We start from the raw sequence: 15,158 nt of genomic DNA on the forward strand, positions 1-15,158 counted from the left end.
TTGTTCTAGATGTTTTCTGGATTTCCTTCTGTGGTGGCTGAGACTGTGAGCTGCCACTCATTTGGGAGGGGGTAGCATCCTGGGATGATTGGCTTATCGTGGGTTTCTGTTTATCTGAGAACGGTGAGAAATACCCTTTTATTAATTTAGAACTGATCAGCACACAATCCCAGCTGGCACTTTTGTGTATCTGTTTAATAAATAATCAAGCACCTAGAACAGTGTTTCTCAACCTTGGCCATTTTAAGATGTGCAGACTTCACCTCCCAATATTCTGGGAGTTGAAGTCCACACGTCTTAAAATGGCCAAGGTTGAGAAACACTTATCTGGAAATATTTAAAAATGGGAAAGATCATTATGCACATAGTGCAATTCCCTATCCTGTGCAGATGATGCAACAGTGGACCTTCCACGCAAGAAAAAGAGAGCCAACATACTGTGATGGTTAAGGGCTTAGACTAGGAGTGGGGAGACCCAGATTCCCCACTTTAGGCTAGTCATTCTCTCTAAGCCCAGCTGACCTCACAAGGTTCTTGTGTGGAAAAATACAAGGAGAGGGAGTGCTATGTCTGCACTCTGATCTCCTGAGTTAAAGGTGGGGTATAAATCTAATAAATAAATTAAAACCCTATTCCAATCTTATAGTTTAGTTACAGAATCCTTACAAACAATTTCAGCTGCCTTACTAATAAGAGGCTTCTTACATAGTAGAATAATTTTTTAACCAGGTTCTAATAAAACACTATACAGTAAGCTGTATTCAACTCCCTGTCCTGAGTTTTTCTTGTAGGACTTGGTTTAATGTGTTGTTTATTTTGTTGCAATAGATATGATTGTCCTTTCAGCTATTAAAAGATGTTTCGGAGGACTGGGGGGCGGGTAGGAAAGGCAGAGACTGTGTCAACTATGCCAACCTCCTCCCAAGCTAGATTGACAGCTACCTTAGCTTCATTTTGGAAAGCCACCCAAAGTGCAGTTGACCAAAAGAACTGGCTCACCTGAAATAAAACGCAGTGTGTGGGATGATATGATATGATTTCTATCTGTAATACTGTATCTATGATAGCTGATTCATAACACGCATGAATCATCAAGCCGTGAACAGACACATAGGAATCACTCACTCAACCTCTGAATTCCCAACAGTTGCTTTACACATTAAGCTTTTTAATTAAGGAAATGCTCTCTCAAGTTACATTTGTCATAACCCAACATAACATATGCAAAACAATGAAAGACGTATCTACCAGAGGGAGGGAGATAGAGGTGGCAACATGTTATCAGCTGAAGCATTCCTGATGTTCCCTGTGCACCAATGAAGCGTAGGTATCTGCATGCAACAGCTGACAAATTCATGCAGCTGAACCTGATTACGCATCACCTCCATATTGCATGTTTGAATGGTAGAGTCCTACATCATCTCTGCATACCAAAAAACAGGACATAAAAGGAAGATAAAAGCATTTCATAGACCATTCCTCTGTCCTCTACAGTCTGATGAAGTCCAAGGGGCAAAAAAAGCTACAATGTTATGTAGTGATTTGGATGCCACAGAAGAATTGAATATTATTAGTCTTCACTGAATCTCCCAGTGATGTTTTTGTGATTTCTGGATGCAGTAGAATAAATCTGGGCAAAATCCTGGAAGACAATTTGAATCTTATACACAAAAACTAAAAGGATTTTAAAAAGACAAGCTGTTATCCCTATGAAGCAGCAGCCTAAATTTAGCCTAAACCTAAATTAAGCAGCTACTTAATATTTTAAAAGTGGATTCCCTTCACATATAGATACAAACAAATAAAAATATACTTTCTTTTGCAAACATATTTGCACAAAAATCCACTTCAAAGAGTTAGAGCAACAAATTCTTTTTTCTCCCTCTTGCTCTCTTAAATACTGTCTAGCAAATGCCTCTGGTCTATCAACTGTACAACAATAAATTCAAGGCAGATGAAGTAACCGGATTAGGTTAAATCCAAAGAGCTAAAACATTTACAGGAAATTTCTTTGGGATATAAAACACAGAATTAGTAAAGAACCAAAATAAAGATAAATGGAGGCACAAGCTCATCATACTGTACTAGGTGGTAAACCAAATAATATTCGCACTATAATTCCTCTTCATCCAGAGCAATTCAGAATTGTATCTAACATATTTTAAATGTATCCCTAAAAGCATCACATCTAAATGTGACTGTCGGGTGCTTGCAAGCAATGGTCTTTCTGGAAGCCCCAATTCACTGCAGTAAATACAGATTTGCTTTTGTAATGTGTGAAGTAGTTTTAAGCTTGCAGTTTGAGAAGGAAGTTTGATTCTCTTGCAGAAAGCCAAGCTAGCAGGACAGGCTTTTATTACAAACTTAATGAATGATGATCTGAGAGAGAGAATGCATGCAGGCACACATATACACAAAACCTAAACACAAAGCATATGGGGCAACCTTGCTCAATCCAAGTTGTGAAAGCCTATAAGAGCATTAAGGCAATGTTTTGCTTTCAGACACAGACTATTAAGGAAAAAAGTAATCATCAGTTGAACTGGAAAGCAAATGGTGTTTCAATTCAAGACCTCATTTAGATGTCCATCATTGACAAGTGATTATAGATGCCATATCTGACATGCCAAGATTGTTTTGGAGAAATGGCCAACATAATCCCTATCTAATAAGCAATCTCTTGTACCAAAATTAGGTCGCTCATTTCCCAAACTAGTATGTTTTATATTTCTCCTTAAAGATACAAGGCACAGTATTTTAGCTTCCTATAATCTTCCCTAAAATTGGCACTTTCTAGATATAGGGCACTACATGTCAAATCATCCCCAGCCAAGTATCTGTAGTTTTACCAATGTGGAGGGTGCCAGGCTTGAGAAAGTTGTCTTAATGCTGAAGCCTGCATTCCCATGGGATATCTAAGTAAAAAGAACACAGGAAAAGAAATGTTTTCCCCAAGTTTTCTCTTGATCAGCTGGATTCACATCTCATTCGGCATTTGATTCTTGATACTAGAACCCAGGGAGTATAGGCACCTGTATCAAATCAGATAAGACTGCACACAGCCTCAAGCGATGCCTTCCCCTCCAACTACACTGATGTACAGTACGTTTGTGACCCTTCCCATTCTTCTGTCCATGTTAAAAGGGGGAAACTGCGCTTACATAACTACAAGTGTGCTGTCTGTCTGGGAGTTTGTGCTCCTGAAAAAAACTATTTTGGAGAAATGTAAAGTTCACTAGTAGGATATGGAAAACAGATGCAACCATAATTGGTTTATGGAGAAAAGAAGCTCAAAGACAATCATCAGTGTTTTTGTTTAGGGATAGACAGCTGGAATGCAAGGATTCAGTCCAGTCCCCATTGTCCCCAATATTATCTGTGCAAGGTAAGCCACTGAATTTGATCTTATCTGCTCTCCAACACAAAGGTAGGCAAACATAAGCAAAAATGGTGTTTTAAATAAAGGAAGGAAAGATGGCACCTGCAGGCATTGCAGTGTTATGTCACAATGTCTTTTGGGAGGCATGTATGCAGTGTCATGACCCATATAGAAAAGGGGAGCTTGGATCAACAACACTGTGTGTGTCATTTCGACTCCTCCCCCCTTTGCTCCCATGTGGCTGCAACTAGGAAGGAAGGAGGGAAGGAAGGAAATGAAACTCAGTTGCTGGATACAGGTCAAAGACCTATAAATGCAATTACTGAAAGTCTAGAATTTTACAATAATATAGCTAGAGGAATGATAATGATGTAATTGAAAGAGTTCAAAACAACAATAGTACAAAGCTGACAACTATTTACATAGTCCACAAGCTCATTACTGATACAACACAAAATCCACAACAGCACTGAAATAGCTTTAGATCCACATTCAAAAGACCCAGAGCTGAAGATTCACAATGCCTTTAGTACTATTAAAGCAATGGTTTTCAAAACTGTTTCGGAGAACCCTTGGATTGTTCAGATGGTCAACAATGGCAAACGAAAACAAAAAAGCTCTGCTCACAGTTATTAATCTTGCTCTACAAAGTGGTGTTCTCCAGATGTGTTAGGATCAAGACTCCCACATTATCTTAAACCTAATCCCAACAGACCTGGGGGATGCCAGATTGAGGCATCTATTCTAGGCAATGCAGGGAATCTTAGTTGGTTAGACCATGGTCCCATGTAAGCAGAGTGAGCATCTCACGACATGCAAATCGATTCCATGGTAAACAAGGAAGGTGTTTCAAGAAGTTTGAAAACTGCATAAAGCCTGGCCACTCTGAAGAAGAATTTTTTAAAAATTTGCTATCTGGTAACAGCAGTGAATATAAAGATATTCTTGGTAACTCAACAAGGCATGATCCAGAAGCCAACAGAAATGCAGGGAGGTGGCAATGGTTTCTATAGCTAACTTTGAAACATGTGACTGACATAATACAGCCATGATTTCATTAGAGAAAGTTAACAAAAGAATATGGAAAGCAAGACATGAATTATGCCCTTTATATGACCTTTCTTTTTTTAAACGAAAAGCAATGCACTCCAAAATTCTTTTGTTGGGCAATCCATATACAACAGAAGGCACTGTTATCCATAGGACCCCTTCAATTTCACATGGCAAAAACCTGAGAAATGCAATTCCATTCAGTTTCAAACAGCTGGTTCCCCCTTTCCTAAGGAGAAGAAGAGGAGACAGATGCTTTCTTTTCAGTCCAACAACTTATAAAAATACCCACGAGAATTTATACATTACAGCAGCTGGTTAGAAACAATGTCTTAATGAGGGGGGAAGAGGGTCAACTACTGCCTTTTCCAAAGGGGAAACTTGCAGACCTCTTGATTACCTTCCCTTGCCTGTTCATAAGTCACATTTTTTAATAATGAAATATTTTTGCACAGTTCTTTAAGCTCCTTTCCCCTTCAGTTGCTTCCTGGAGCACTGCCAAAGTTAAATCCAGAGACCAGTCCTTTGTTATCAAATGTGAAGCCTGTTTGTTGTTCTATCCTCTTTGATTCTAAATTGAAAAGAAAGAAAGTGAATATTAAGAGACAGACTGCAAATATATCTTTATGCAGTACCAATGATACTTCCAATCTCAACTGAAGCGAATATTTGTAGCTCAGGGTTGAACTGTGGAGTCCCTGGTGCTCTCTGAGCCTTGTGGTTTTCTTGAAGACGTTTCATTGCCAGACTAGGCAACATCTTCAGTGCTCTGAAGATGCCCTGAAGATGTTGCCTAGTCTGGCAATGAAACGTCTGCAAGAAAACCACAAGGTTCAGAGAGCACCAAGGACTCCACTTCCAATCTCTTCTGAGCGGATACTTTAATTATATGTAATTTCTGAAGAACCTCTAAACAGCTATTTGAATCCTCTGCTGTTGTTGCTTCTAGATCAATTGTTCAACATCTTCAACTTGCAAAAAAGTTTGGAAATATACATATATGTGAAACTAAATATTATTTCAACTTCCCCCAATCTAGGCATCCTCCAGAGGGGTGGACTGAGCATCTAGCATTTCTCAGGCACCATCGCCATTGTTGGGAATTCTAGGAATTGAAATCTGGAGTATGAACCAGGTTGGGGAATCTCAGGAAGGTTGCACTAGTTCCACATACTGACTGGGCATTGTGATGAACATATAAGTGGACCTAACATAAAGCACCCATGTCAAACTGTAATAAAGGAACACACAATGTTCCATGTCAGACTATTTTTCCATCTAGCCCTATTTTTTTTAACTGTTGACCAACATGAGCTAACCCTTTTAACTTGCAATGCCAAGGAATGATCTTGGGAACTTCTGTATATAGAGCACATGCTGTATCACTGAACTGTAGTCCCAAGATTGAATGTCTAATCTATTCTGAGAAGTAGTTATGAGGCAACCCCCCCCAACCCTTTTAAACAAATGAATATATGGAATTTTTAAACATGCTGTGTATTTGGATTCCCCACATCCTTCTGAAGCTTCTTTGTTGTTTCTTATGGAAATGGTGATAGAGGTAGGTAGTGAAGGGTTGGGGGGGGGAGGTTTAGGGAGAGCATGTTTACAGTGTCTCCCTAAACCACCATTGCCTCCAGATTCTTATACATTAAGCCATACATAGATCATGAATCCCATGTCTCTCCAGATACGGGTTATTTCTTGGCTATTAGACATGTCAGCTGAGTCTAAACAAAATTAATGTCCAATAAGGCTTATAAGGCTCCTACACTAATCTCTCCCTGACACCCACCTCCACAATGTGGAATGACTCACTGAGGATTCATTCTTTTTCTTCTCCTAGTCTTGGTCTTGTTCTCTTGAAAGGAGTAAAAGCATGTGAAGTACCACCCCACACCTCCCAAAATTTCCCTCTCAAACAGTGTGCTATATATAAAAGCTTCTCATAATTGACAAAAGCAAAGAAAGTTAACTTGGGACAGTTTAGATTATTTTACAGGGCTGCAATAACTAAGAGTTCCCATTGATAGACTTTAGTTTGTAGGCTTTCTGCAAATATTCTTGCACCTGACCTGCAGAGCTTCTCCGGTGTTCAGCTAATGCACAGATTTCCTGCAACTGAGTCTTCTGATCACCGCTGAGTGGTGCTGTCAACAAGTGGTACCATCCAGCATCTCGGCTTTGTATAGCTAAAAACACAGAAGATGTTTCTTTCAAGTGCCAAATTCCCACTCTACATCATCAAACAATCATTTTGTCAAGCAGAGAGACCTACTTTTAAAGTCAATGCACTGAGCTAAGGTTTCTGCTATCTGTGAGACAGACTGTTTTAATATTCTTAGTGACTGATCTCCAGTAACAGACCAGTTGTTCCAACAGCTTTATTTCCAGAAACCTGAACTTCTTTGTCAACAATATTATATCTTGCTGTTGCCCCTAGATTCTCAGGGCACTTAACCATCAAGGATAACTGAATGTGGCAAGTTACCTGAGAAGTAGGTATTTACCCTAACTCAACCTCTGAGATTCATAGCCAAGCAAGATTTGAACCTGGGTTTCTAAACTTGAAAGTCAACATTACAGTTAACCTGAATATAACATCTCCTGGCTGATGACTGTCACTCAGCCGAACTGAGTATACAGCTATGTGGTATACGGAACTGCTTTCTACTGAACACCAATTAATCTTGTGGCCCACAAACAGAAAAACCTGGGAACTTCTAGATGCTGTTGGCCTGCGACTGTCCTCAGATGCAGCTAGCATAACCAATCATTCTGTTGTATTTCAATAACACTGGCAATGCTACAGGTTTTCCACCACTGATGTAGGGGTTTATAAATAAATATTAGTTTTTCAAATCAGCTGGATTTTTAAAAAAAAAAACTAAAGATAATAGTAATCTTAGAAAAGTCAGAAGGGAAGAACTTGTGCTTTAAAAAAAGTCTATACCTAACAAGGCCTGTGTGAAGAACTGATATTCATCCACACCATCTTCTAGATCAATAGGAGTGCTGAAGCCTTCTAAAGCAGTTTCTTCTAATGCTTCATCATCCCAGTCGTCGTCGTCGTCATCTTCTTCATCATCATCCCCTGCATCGCCACTGCCACCGGCATGGTTCTCCTGCATGTCTTGACTTGCTTCATTCACTTCCTCTTCATCACTTGGAATCTCTTCTGCAAATCAAGAATAAAGAAAATACAAGGAAGACAAAGATACTTATTTTTAGCAAAAAGCACTGTTTCAAAATTAGTGATACCTCCCGGGAGCACTGTATGAACAAACATTCCTTAAATTACAGTCTTGGTAAATGTGATCATGAAAACAAATTGGTTTTTTTTAAACCAAGGAAGGCTAATTTGTGGAAAAAGTCACTTCTGATTAATAGAGCTCTGAATTATCACCAAACTCTTTTGAAATAACCTTTCCTAAGTCTTCTCCTGAGGAGTCAGTATAGGCCACCGTGTAGCTATGGAAATAATAACAGATTTGTCCTTAAAGATAGGGAGATTTTTGTCTCACGACTGAGGGGGTGCAATGGACTGATGTTAAAAGAATAAAGTTCTACATTTGAAAAAAATGTTGTAGTTAAGAGAATAACTTTCTGGCTAGCCTGATCTACAGTTTTCCTGTAGGGGAAGGAGTTTATACGTATGCTTGTGAATATTCAAAAATATTTGGAAAACACAAATCCTCCCTCTAGGGACAAGTGAAATGAATTATAAGTATTGTAAGTATTATAATTATTATAATTAAGATTAATTTAATTTTGCAATTAATAAATGCTTATCATAGCACTAAAAAAATTACAGTCTGCTCATACCATTATCTTCTGCATCATTCTTTTCAGCTTTTCCATGCTCTTCATGTTCTGTATGTTGCCGGGTGGCACACATTTGTTTTAGCCCCAAGAATAGGAGGAGGACTGATGGGACAATCTGGGCAGCCACAGCATCTACTGCCGGAGGTCGAGATGGCAGTCCCATGAGGATGCTCAGTCCAATAATGCACATCTTCCTGTCATGAAGACTGAACATACGCAATTCATTGATGAGAATTGATCCACCCAACAGAATAGCTTTCTATAAGTTAGCTAGGGATTGTGAAAAATGAGATCAGACACATCTGGAGGATACTAAGTTGAGAAGAGAGTTGTAGAGGCTTCTGGGGAGTCTCCCTGTTCTTTACAGTCAACTTTGAAAGTTCTATTCTAGGGTTCATCTATATAATAAGAACTATGAGGCCTTGGTCAAAGCTCTCTTAGAGACAATACCACAATAAGAGAATACTTGTCCTAACAAGCAGGAACGACGCTGAGACGAGGAATAAGTCTCTAGTGTTTCATTACTGCTACATTAGACAGAAAATCCTAACAAACTGAAGAAGCGTGGGAAAACCCATACAGATAAACCCCAAAAGTCAAGGCAGGTCTGTTCTGTGTCTCTTTGAATGACAGCTCAAAGTCTCGCTACTACGCATGCGTTTTCCCCCCTGGATAGGGGCCCCCTCCTGCTCACCATCAGTGCTCATGACAATACTCTTTTTCAAAGAGATCTACTATACCCAGTTAGGATCTCTGTCCTTCAAAGATTTTTTTGCTGTTTTTTTACTTTTTGATAATACTGTTGAATTTATTACATTTTTTTACCTTATTTATTTATTTTCCTGGTGTTGCTTAAATGAAACATGTTTGTATGTGCACACACACATATATACAGTATATATACACACACTATATATATATATGTTTGTGTGTGTGTATGTCTGTGTGTGCATATTTACACATACATATAGATATATGAATATGTGGGATATATCTATAACTATCTATCTGTATAGATATAGTTGGTGGTTCTCATTTAACAACCACTCGTTCAGTGATCATTCAAACTTATCATGGCACTGAACAAGGGGTACCCATGTCTGATCCTCATACTTATGTCAGCTGCAGCGTCCCTGTGGTCATGCGATTGCAATTTGGATGCTCAGCACACAATTATTATGTTGCAGCATCCTGTAATCACATGATCGCCATCTGTGACCTTCTTTGCTTGCTTCCTACAAGCAAAGTCAATGGGGAAGCTGGCAGGGGGTCGTAATGGCAATCACATGACATCCTCTTAATGACCCGTGGTGATTCACTTAACAACAGCAACCAGAAGTGCTTTCTGTTTGCTAAGCAGTGCAGTCATGTGATGTTGTGCTTTATGACTGCGTTGCTTAGCGATGGAAATTCCAGTCCCAATTACCATCATCAAGTGAGGACTACCTGTCTAGATATATTTGGATATTTCATAACCCTTACATAATTTTAAAAAATATATTAATATATAATATTAAATGAAGAAATTACAACAGCAAAGTACTGTTTAATTACCAAAGGTATCACTCAAAACATTCTGTTTTATTAAAATTGGTTTTATACACAAAAAGAGAGAAAAAGGAAAACAGAAAGACAAACATAAAGGGCAAAATCCATAGAATTAAATACAAGAAAATGGAACAAAAATTGTATTATATATAAAAATCATTCATTCCAGTTTTTAAAAATGTAATTAAATACTGACTATACAGAATAATCTATTATAATTGAGAACCAGTTCATAAACCATAAGCAAACACATATTGACAATTCAATATTATAAATTGGGGGTTGCAGTGTCCTTCAAGCACTGAGGAACGATCTTTTTGATTGTGTCTATAAAAATTCCTAATACTTGATATAGTGACAAGTTCCAAGTTTCAAGAGAACATTCATTTCTTTAAATCATACTGACTGCTATAAAACCATATTATCACATTTATGGATATTATACCAACACAGACAATAATAAGATACGTCTGTATCATATGACAAAGTGTCCCCTCACCCAATTTACACTTCTAGCACAGTGAAGTTGATACCAGGCCCTTTTAAATCATTCTCCAGGGTGTCCAGTAAACATGAAAGAAAGTATTTTATTGAATTAGTCTCACCTTAAGAGCATAAGAAATATGCTTAATATTCTTCAAGTCCCTTAGCCATTAATTTGTTATGATGGGATGTTCAAACTCTTCATTTCATAATTCTTGCAAATAACCAATATCCATCTTAGTAACACTCTTTAATTGTTTATAAAAATATACTGGAGACTTAGAATAATTAAAAGCCTCTTCCTATAGTGACAATTATTTAAGGGTTTTAGACACTGCTAATGCATCTGGAATAAATTATGAAATCAAAAGAGGTGTTATTTCATAACTTTAGGCAGTCCAAATTCCTCCTGCAGTAATTCAGTTGTTGAAAAACGTGACTGACAATAAGGCCAGTTTAAAGTATTAATACCTCTACTTGTTCATGACTTCCAAAAGATATTTTCAATATATGTTTCTCATAAACAGCATACATTTAAACTTGTGGTGCCTTACAAAATGCTATAAAGTCCCATCTAGTTTAGGCATTTTATGTATTTTACTTATTCATTCCATTTTCATCCCTTGGCAGTTCACAAGATATACATTTCTTCAATATGCAACTCTTAAATCTTCATTATGGGCATTCCTATTAAAGATATAATTGAGGCAACAAAACCTGGCCAGGGTAAGATTCAGAAAAAAAAACTAGAGCAGAATCCTACACTGAATTGGGAGCATCTTAAGGTTTTGTGAGCAGTACAGTGCTTCTAAACATTGTGGAGAAGCAGGCACTATGACTCCCAAAAGAAAATCCTTCCCTTTTCCAGGCGAGGCAGCACTATCCTCCAGCCACACTGCTTTATGGAAAGGCTTGCACAAATCACTAAATCCAATTCAAAAATTAATTATAAGAATGCACCTTTAAAAAAAGCATTCTAGTATCTTTGGAGGGGGGGGTTACATGGAACAAAGCCAAAATACAGTATTCTAAAAACAGTACTTTTCATTTTACTCAAAAATGCTAGGGAAAATATAACAGTTACAACCCTGTAAAACTGTGAAGTCAGTTATTTCCAAGCATAGCTTCCTGGGGTTCATCTATCATATTTTGAAGGAGTCTGCTGCCTAACACACATATGAGTTACTAATGAGGTAAATCTCTTACCCTCTAGTGAATTATGATGAGTTAGAGTCACCTATAGACAGAGAGATTAATCTGAATTGGATTGAAAAAGAGCACTTTCATGCTGACTTAAACTTAGTAAATGATCATAGCATAGAGGAGCAAAAAACAATAGATCTTTTGGGGGAGGAGGAGGCAAAGAAGAAGAAAAAATATTTAGAAAACAAACATTAGGGTTGCTGCCTTTACTGGAAACCTTTAATAAAATTCAGCCTATGAATGTCCCTTTAAGATGATCCAGCAATTAGTTTAAAATGGAAAGATGCCACACCTCTTAAAAAGCAGCAACAATCAGATGATGCTTTAAATAATTCAGAAGAAGATAGTATGTTTGGGGATGGGGTGGCTGGAACAGATATTAAATAATAATGCTAATAATTTCCTATGGTTTTTGCCAGAGGAGACAGCAAAGGAGAGAATTTCAGGAGCTTACTATGACGAGGAGATGTCCTCAGTCTGTCTCAGTATTTTAGGATATTTTCTGGCAAATCAGAGATAATGCAAAGAGCTTAAGTTGAAGATGGACAAAACCAGCTACATACTAATACTCCCTAGTTCTAATATAACACGTCAGACTTTTTGCTAATTTATGCTAAAATCAATTTGGATAATATGTTGTTCTGCATGTTGTAGGTATACAGCCATTGTCTTCCCATGCTGTGTGAACCAGGCCACCAGACTAAGGCATAATATGGTCCATGCATTTGGGAATTGCATGGTATATAAATACAGGAATTGTATTTTGTTGACGTGAAGTTAGAGTTTACATCTTGTGTGAATCTACGCTTTGTCAACTAATGCCACTATAGTCCACTCCAGAGATCAAACATGGGACTTTCTGCATTTAAATGGCTCTTCCACTAACCTATCATCCCAAATCCACTCACATATAATTAACCTTCATATCATTAAAGGCATCTTGCAAGGTGACTTATGTCACAGGACACATCCACACGGTACTCATTCCTCACTGTTAATGTATGAACAGGCCCAAATTTCAGACATTCAGGCACAGTAAGAGCAAGAACCAGCTATTTTCCTCAAATGACATGAGGAAATGACACGAGCTCAGAACAGACTAGGTGATCCAGACTAGACTACTGCAATCATTTCCTATATGAACTGCTTCTGAAAAGTGTCCAGAGAAACTTCAGCTGAGGCAGCCAGATTATTAATCAAAGCTGGTAAATGGGATCATGTCACTCTCTTTGCAAAGACAGCCCCATGGGCTTCTTGTTTCATCTACAGGCATAATTCAGGGTTGGTTATCACTTACACATCCTAAATGGGTGAAGATCAGCATATCCGAAGAACCAGTTACTCTAATAGGAGCTTGACTGAGTATCAAGATGGCCTAGAGAAGCTCTATGGTGCAATTCACCAACATCAGCATTCCAAAAGTTTGGCAGGAAAAAAGGAGAGCCTTTTCTGCAGCTGCTTGCAGATTCTGGAATTCCCCCTCACAATGGGTATCTCTGACCTATTTATTTGCATTATGCTCTTGCTACTATTTATGAATATTTCATTTGTTCTTTTTTCAAATTTTGAAAAAGCCCATTTTGGAAGCTTTTTACTCTGATGCTTTGCTGGGCTTTAATTACCATTTTTTTATCTGTATTATTAAAGATAGCTCGGATATAAGAATTTATAACAAGTGAAAAGAATCGCAAGACAACCCTGCACTTCTGCTGAAAGCCTGATTGTCTTGGTTGGCATCCTGACTCTCAAGCAGCCTCTGAGCCCAACTGCAGCCCCCTCTTCCCCCTCTATGGAAGAACCTTGAATTTAGACCACATTGTGAGCCGCAAGAGAGACTGCCCTTCTCTGTATACACCACAAAATATCCTTAATTATAATGGCATCTCTGCACACATTTTAATTATAAGCTGCTGAGGAAATCAATCTGGACCAAAAAGTGCAGTGTGATTTTGAAAATATACATAGGGAAATGTAACATGTATTGGAAAGTAGGCTAATTTAGGGGAAAAAAAACAAAATTAGTAGGATTGGGATTTATTTACATAGCTGGATTATTCTTAGTCACCATGGTGCCAAAGCCAAGAGCAAAAGCTACACATCCTATGATTAAAAGGCATCAGTAGTTAAGTGGTTTAGAAAATAAAATACAAAGCAATTTGCTTTTTAAAAAGACAAAATGTTCTTGATGGTATGGAACATCAAAGACACAAGTGCCAATGACAAGTTGTCCAGCTAATGAAACTCAGCCAATTCCCTATAAAATGAATGAATTAAGCCAACTGTAACAGTCTCCCATTAGAAATGCACTGTGGTTTTAAATATCCTGATTTAATTTAGCTAGAGTATGTTAACGTATATGCTTTCCTTCCGAACTTGACATTACAGCTAAAATCAAGAAAAGTGGGGAGCTCAAACTGCAGCTCCATGCACTGAATGCCACTTGGGGAGGGAGAAAGGTAAAGTTATCACAACAGCAGAGCTCTGCTCTTACTGTACTCTGAAGAGAAGCGTATCAATTTTATTTTATTTTTTTAAAACATGCCATTCCAAGGGCCACCACAAGATATTTCACACTATACCACACCTTGGGATAGGGAGGGGGAAGCAAGTAAAATTATCCTGTCATTTCCTTTCAAAGTAAGGTCAAAGGGTTATTCTCCAAGAAACCTGAAGGTGTTGAAAAAGAAGGCGCCATACACCTACCCAAGAAAACAGTCTGTATCATTCATCCACTGGTTTATAAACTGCGCAGTGATTGGCTCTGGGTTATGAGGAAACCGGATGTTCTCTAAAGTGTGCAAAAGGAGCTCTGGGTTGTAGTAGAGAGCAGCAATGGCAACCTGGAGACACATGGTGCGGAGCTCGCTGGTTTTAACTCCTCGCGTTAAGCGCTCAAGAACAGCTTCTACAAACAGCGGGATACACTAGGGACAGAAACAGGAGATACGGGGAGAAGCAGCAAGGAGAAGGGAAAAAGAAAAATAATTTGAAATGTTTCAGATATTGGTCCTGTTTAAAAAAGGAATCAGCCCTCCTCTTGTTGAAATCAGTTACAATTCTATTTCAGCGAGGTAGCACACACTTCCTTAAACGACCTTGAAGGATATGTATATTTTGTAATAACTGGATGGGACAGTGGCCGGAGAGTTCTGTTTGTTAAAAAAATCCAGCTGTTTTTTCCCCCTTTCTCTCTCTCTCTCCTTTTAAAGGCACTGTGATGACTGCTGTTGGGATTTACTGCCTCAGGAAATACCAGAAGCCAGAGGAACTGCTGTGTAAGATTGTCAGAGGTCAGGAACGGAAGTATCACTCTCCTTTCTGCTCCACCCCATGGCTAGAAAATTCTTTTTAAAAGGAAAAAAAGGGGGGCATTAAGGAAAAGAAACCAAACTTTGCTTTCCTTAATTGTTTGCTGGTCAAGAAACTCAACTTTTCTGGTTATGCAACCTCGATGAACTTGATCTTTTTTTTCAAGATACAATCCATATTCATGTAATATAGGCCAAACCTGGCGCTCCTGGTTTGGCAATCTCATGTTCCTTGTCCAGATGCATTGGACAACATCATCCTTGTTCAATAACCATGTGGACTCAGGATAACGGCTACTGTATTCCAGAACATCTGCAAGCCCCAAGTGCTGTTATGGACTACCTTTATGTCACCCGTGAAC

General features: G+C 38.3%; 1 protein-coding gene across 1 annotated transcript in view; it reads right to left on the bottom strand.

The window, feature by feature from the left end:
- Positions 1-1,881: 1,881 nt before the first annotated feature.
- The window catches only part of IPO8 (importin 8), a 40,878-nt gene continuing 27,601 nt past the window's right edge, over positions 1,882-15,158 (bottom strand). Inside the window, exons 21-25 of the mRNA XM_063309291.1 lie at positions 14,192-14,412; positions 8,255-8,460; positions 7,383-7,607; positions 6,505-6,621; positions 1,882-5,000 (exon numbers count right to left, since the gene is read on the bottom strand). Of these exons, the coding sequence (XP_063165361.1) occupies positions 4,906-5,000; positions 6,505-6,621; positions 7,383-7,607; positions 8,255-8,460; positions 14,192-14,412 (864 nt within the window). The 3' untranslated portion in view covers positions 1,882-4,905. The remainder of the gene's footprint in view (positions 5,001-6,504; positions 6,622-7,382; positions 7,608-8,254; positions 8,461-14,191; positions 14,413-15,158) is intronic.

This window comes from Candoia aspera, chromosome 7 (genome assembly GCF_035149785.1).
Source record: "Candoia aspera isolate rCanAsp1 chromosome 7, rCanAsp1.hap2, whole genome shotgun sequence".
NCBI lineage: Eukaryota > Metazoa > Chordata > Lepidosauria > Squamata > Boidae > Candoia > Candoia aspera.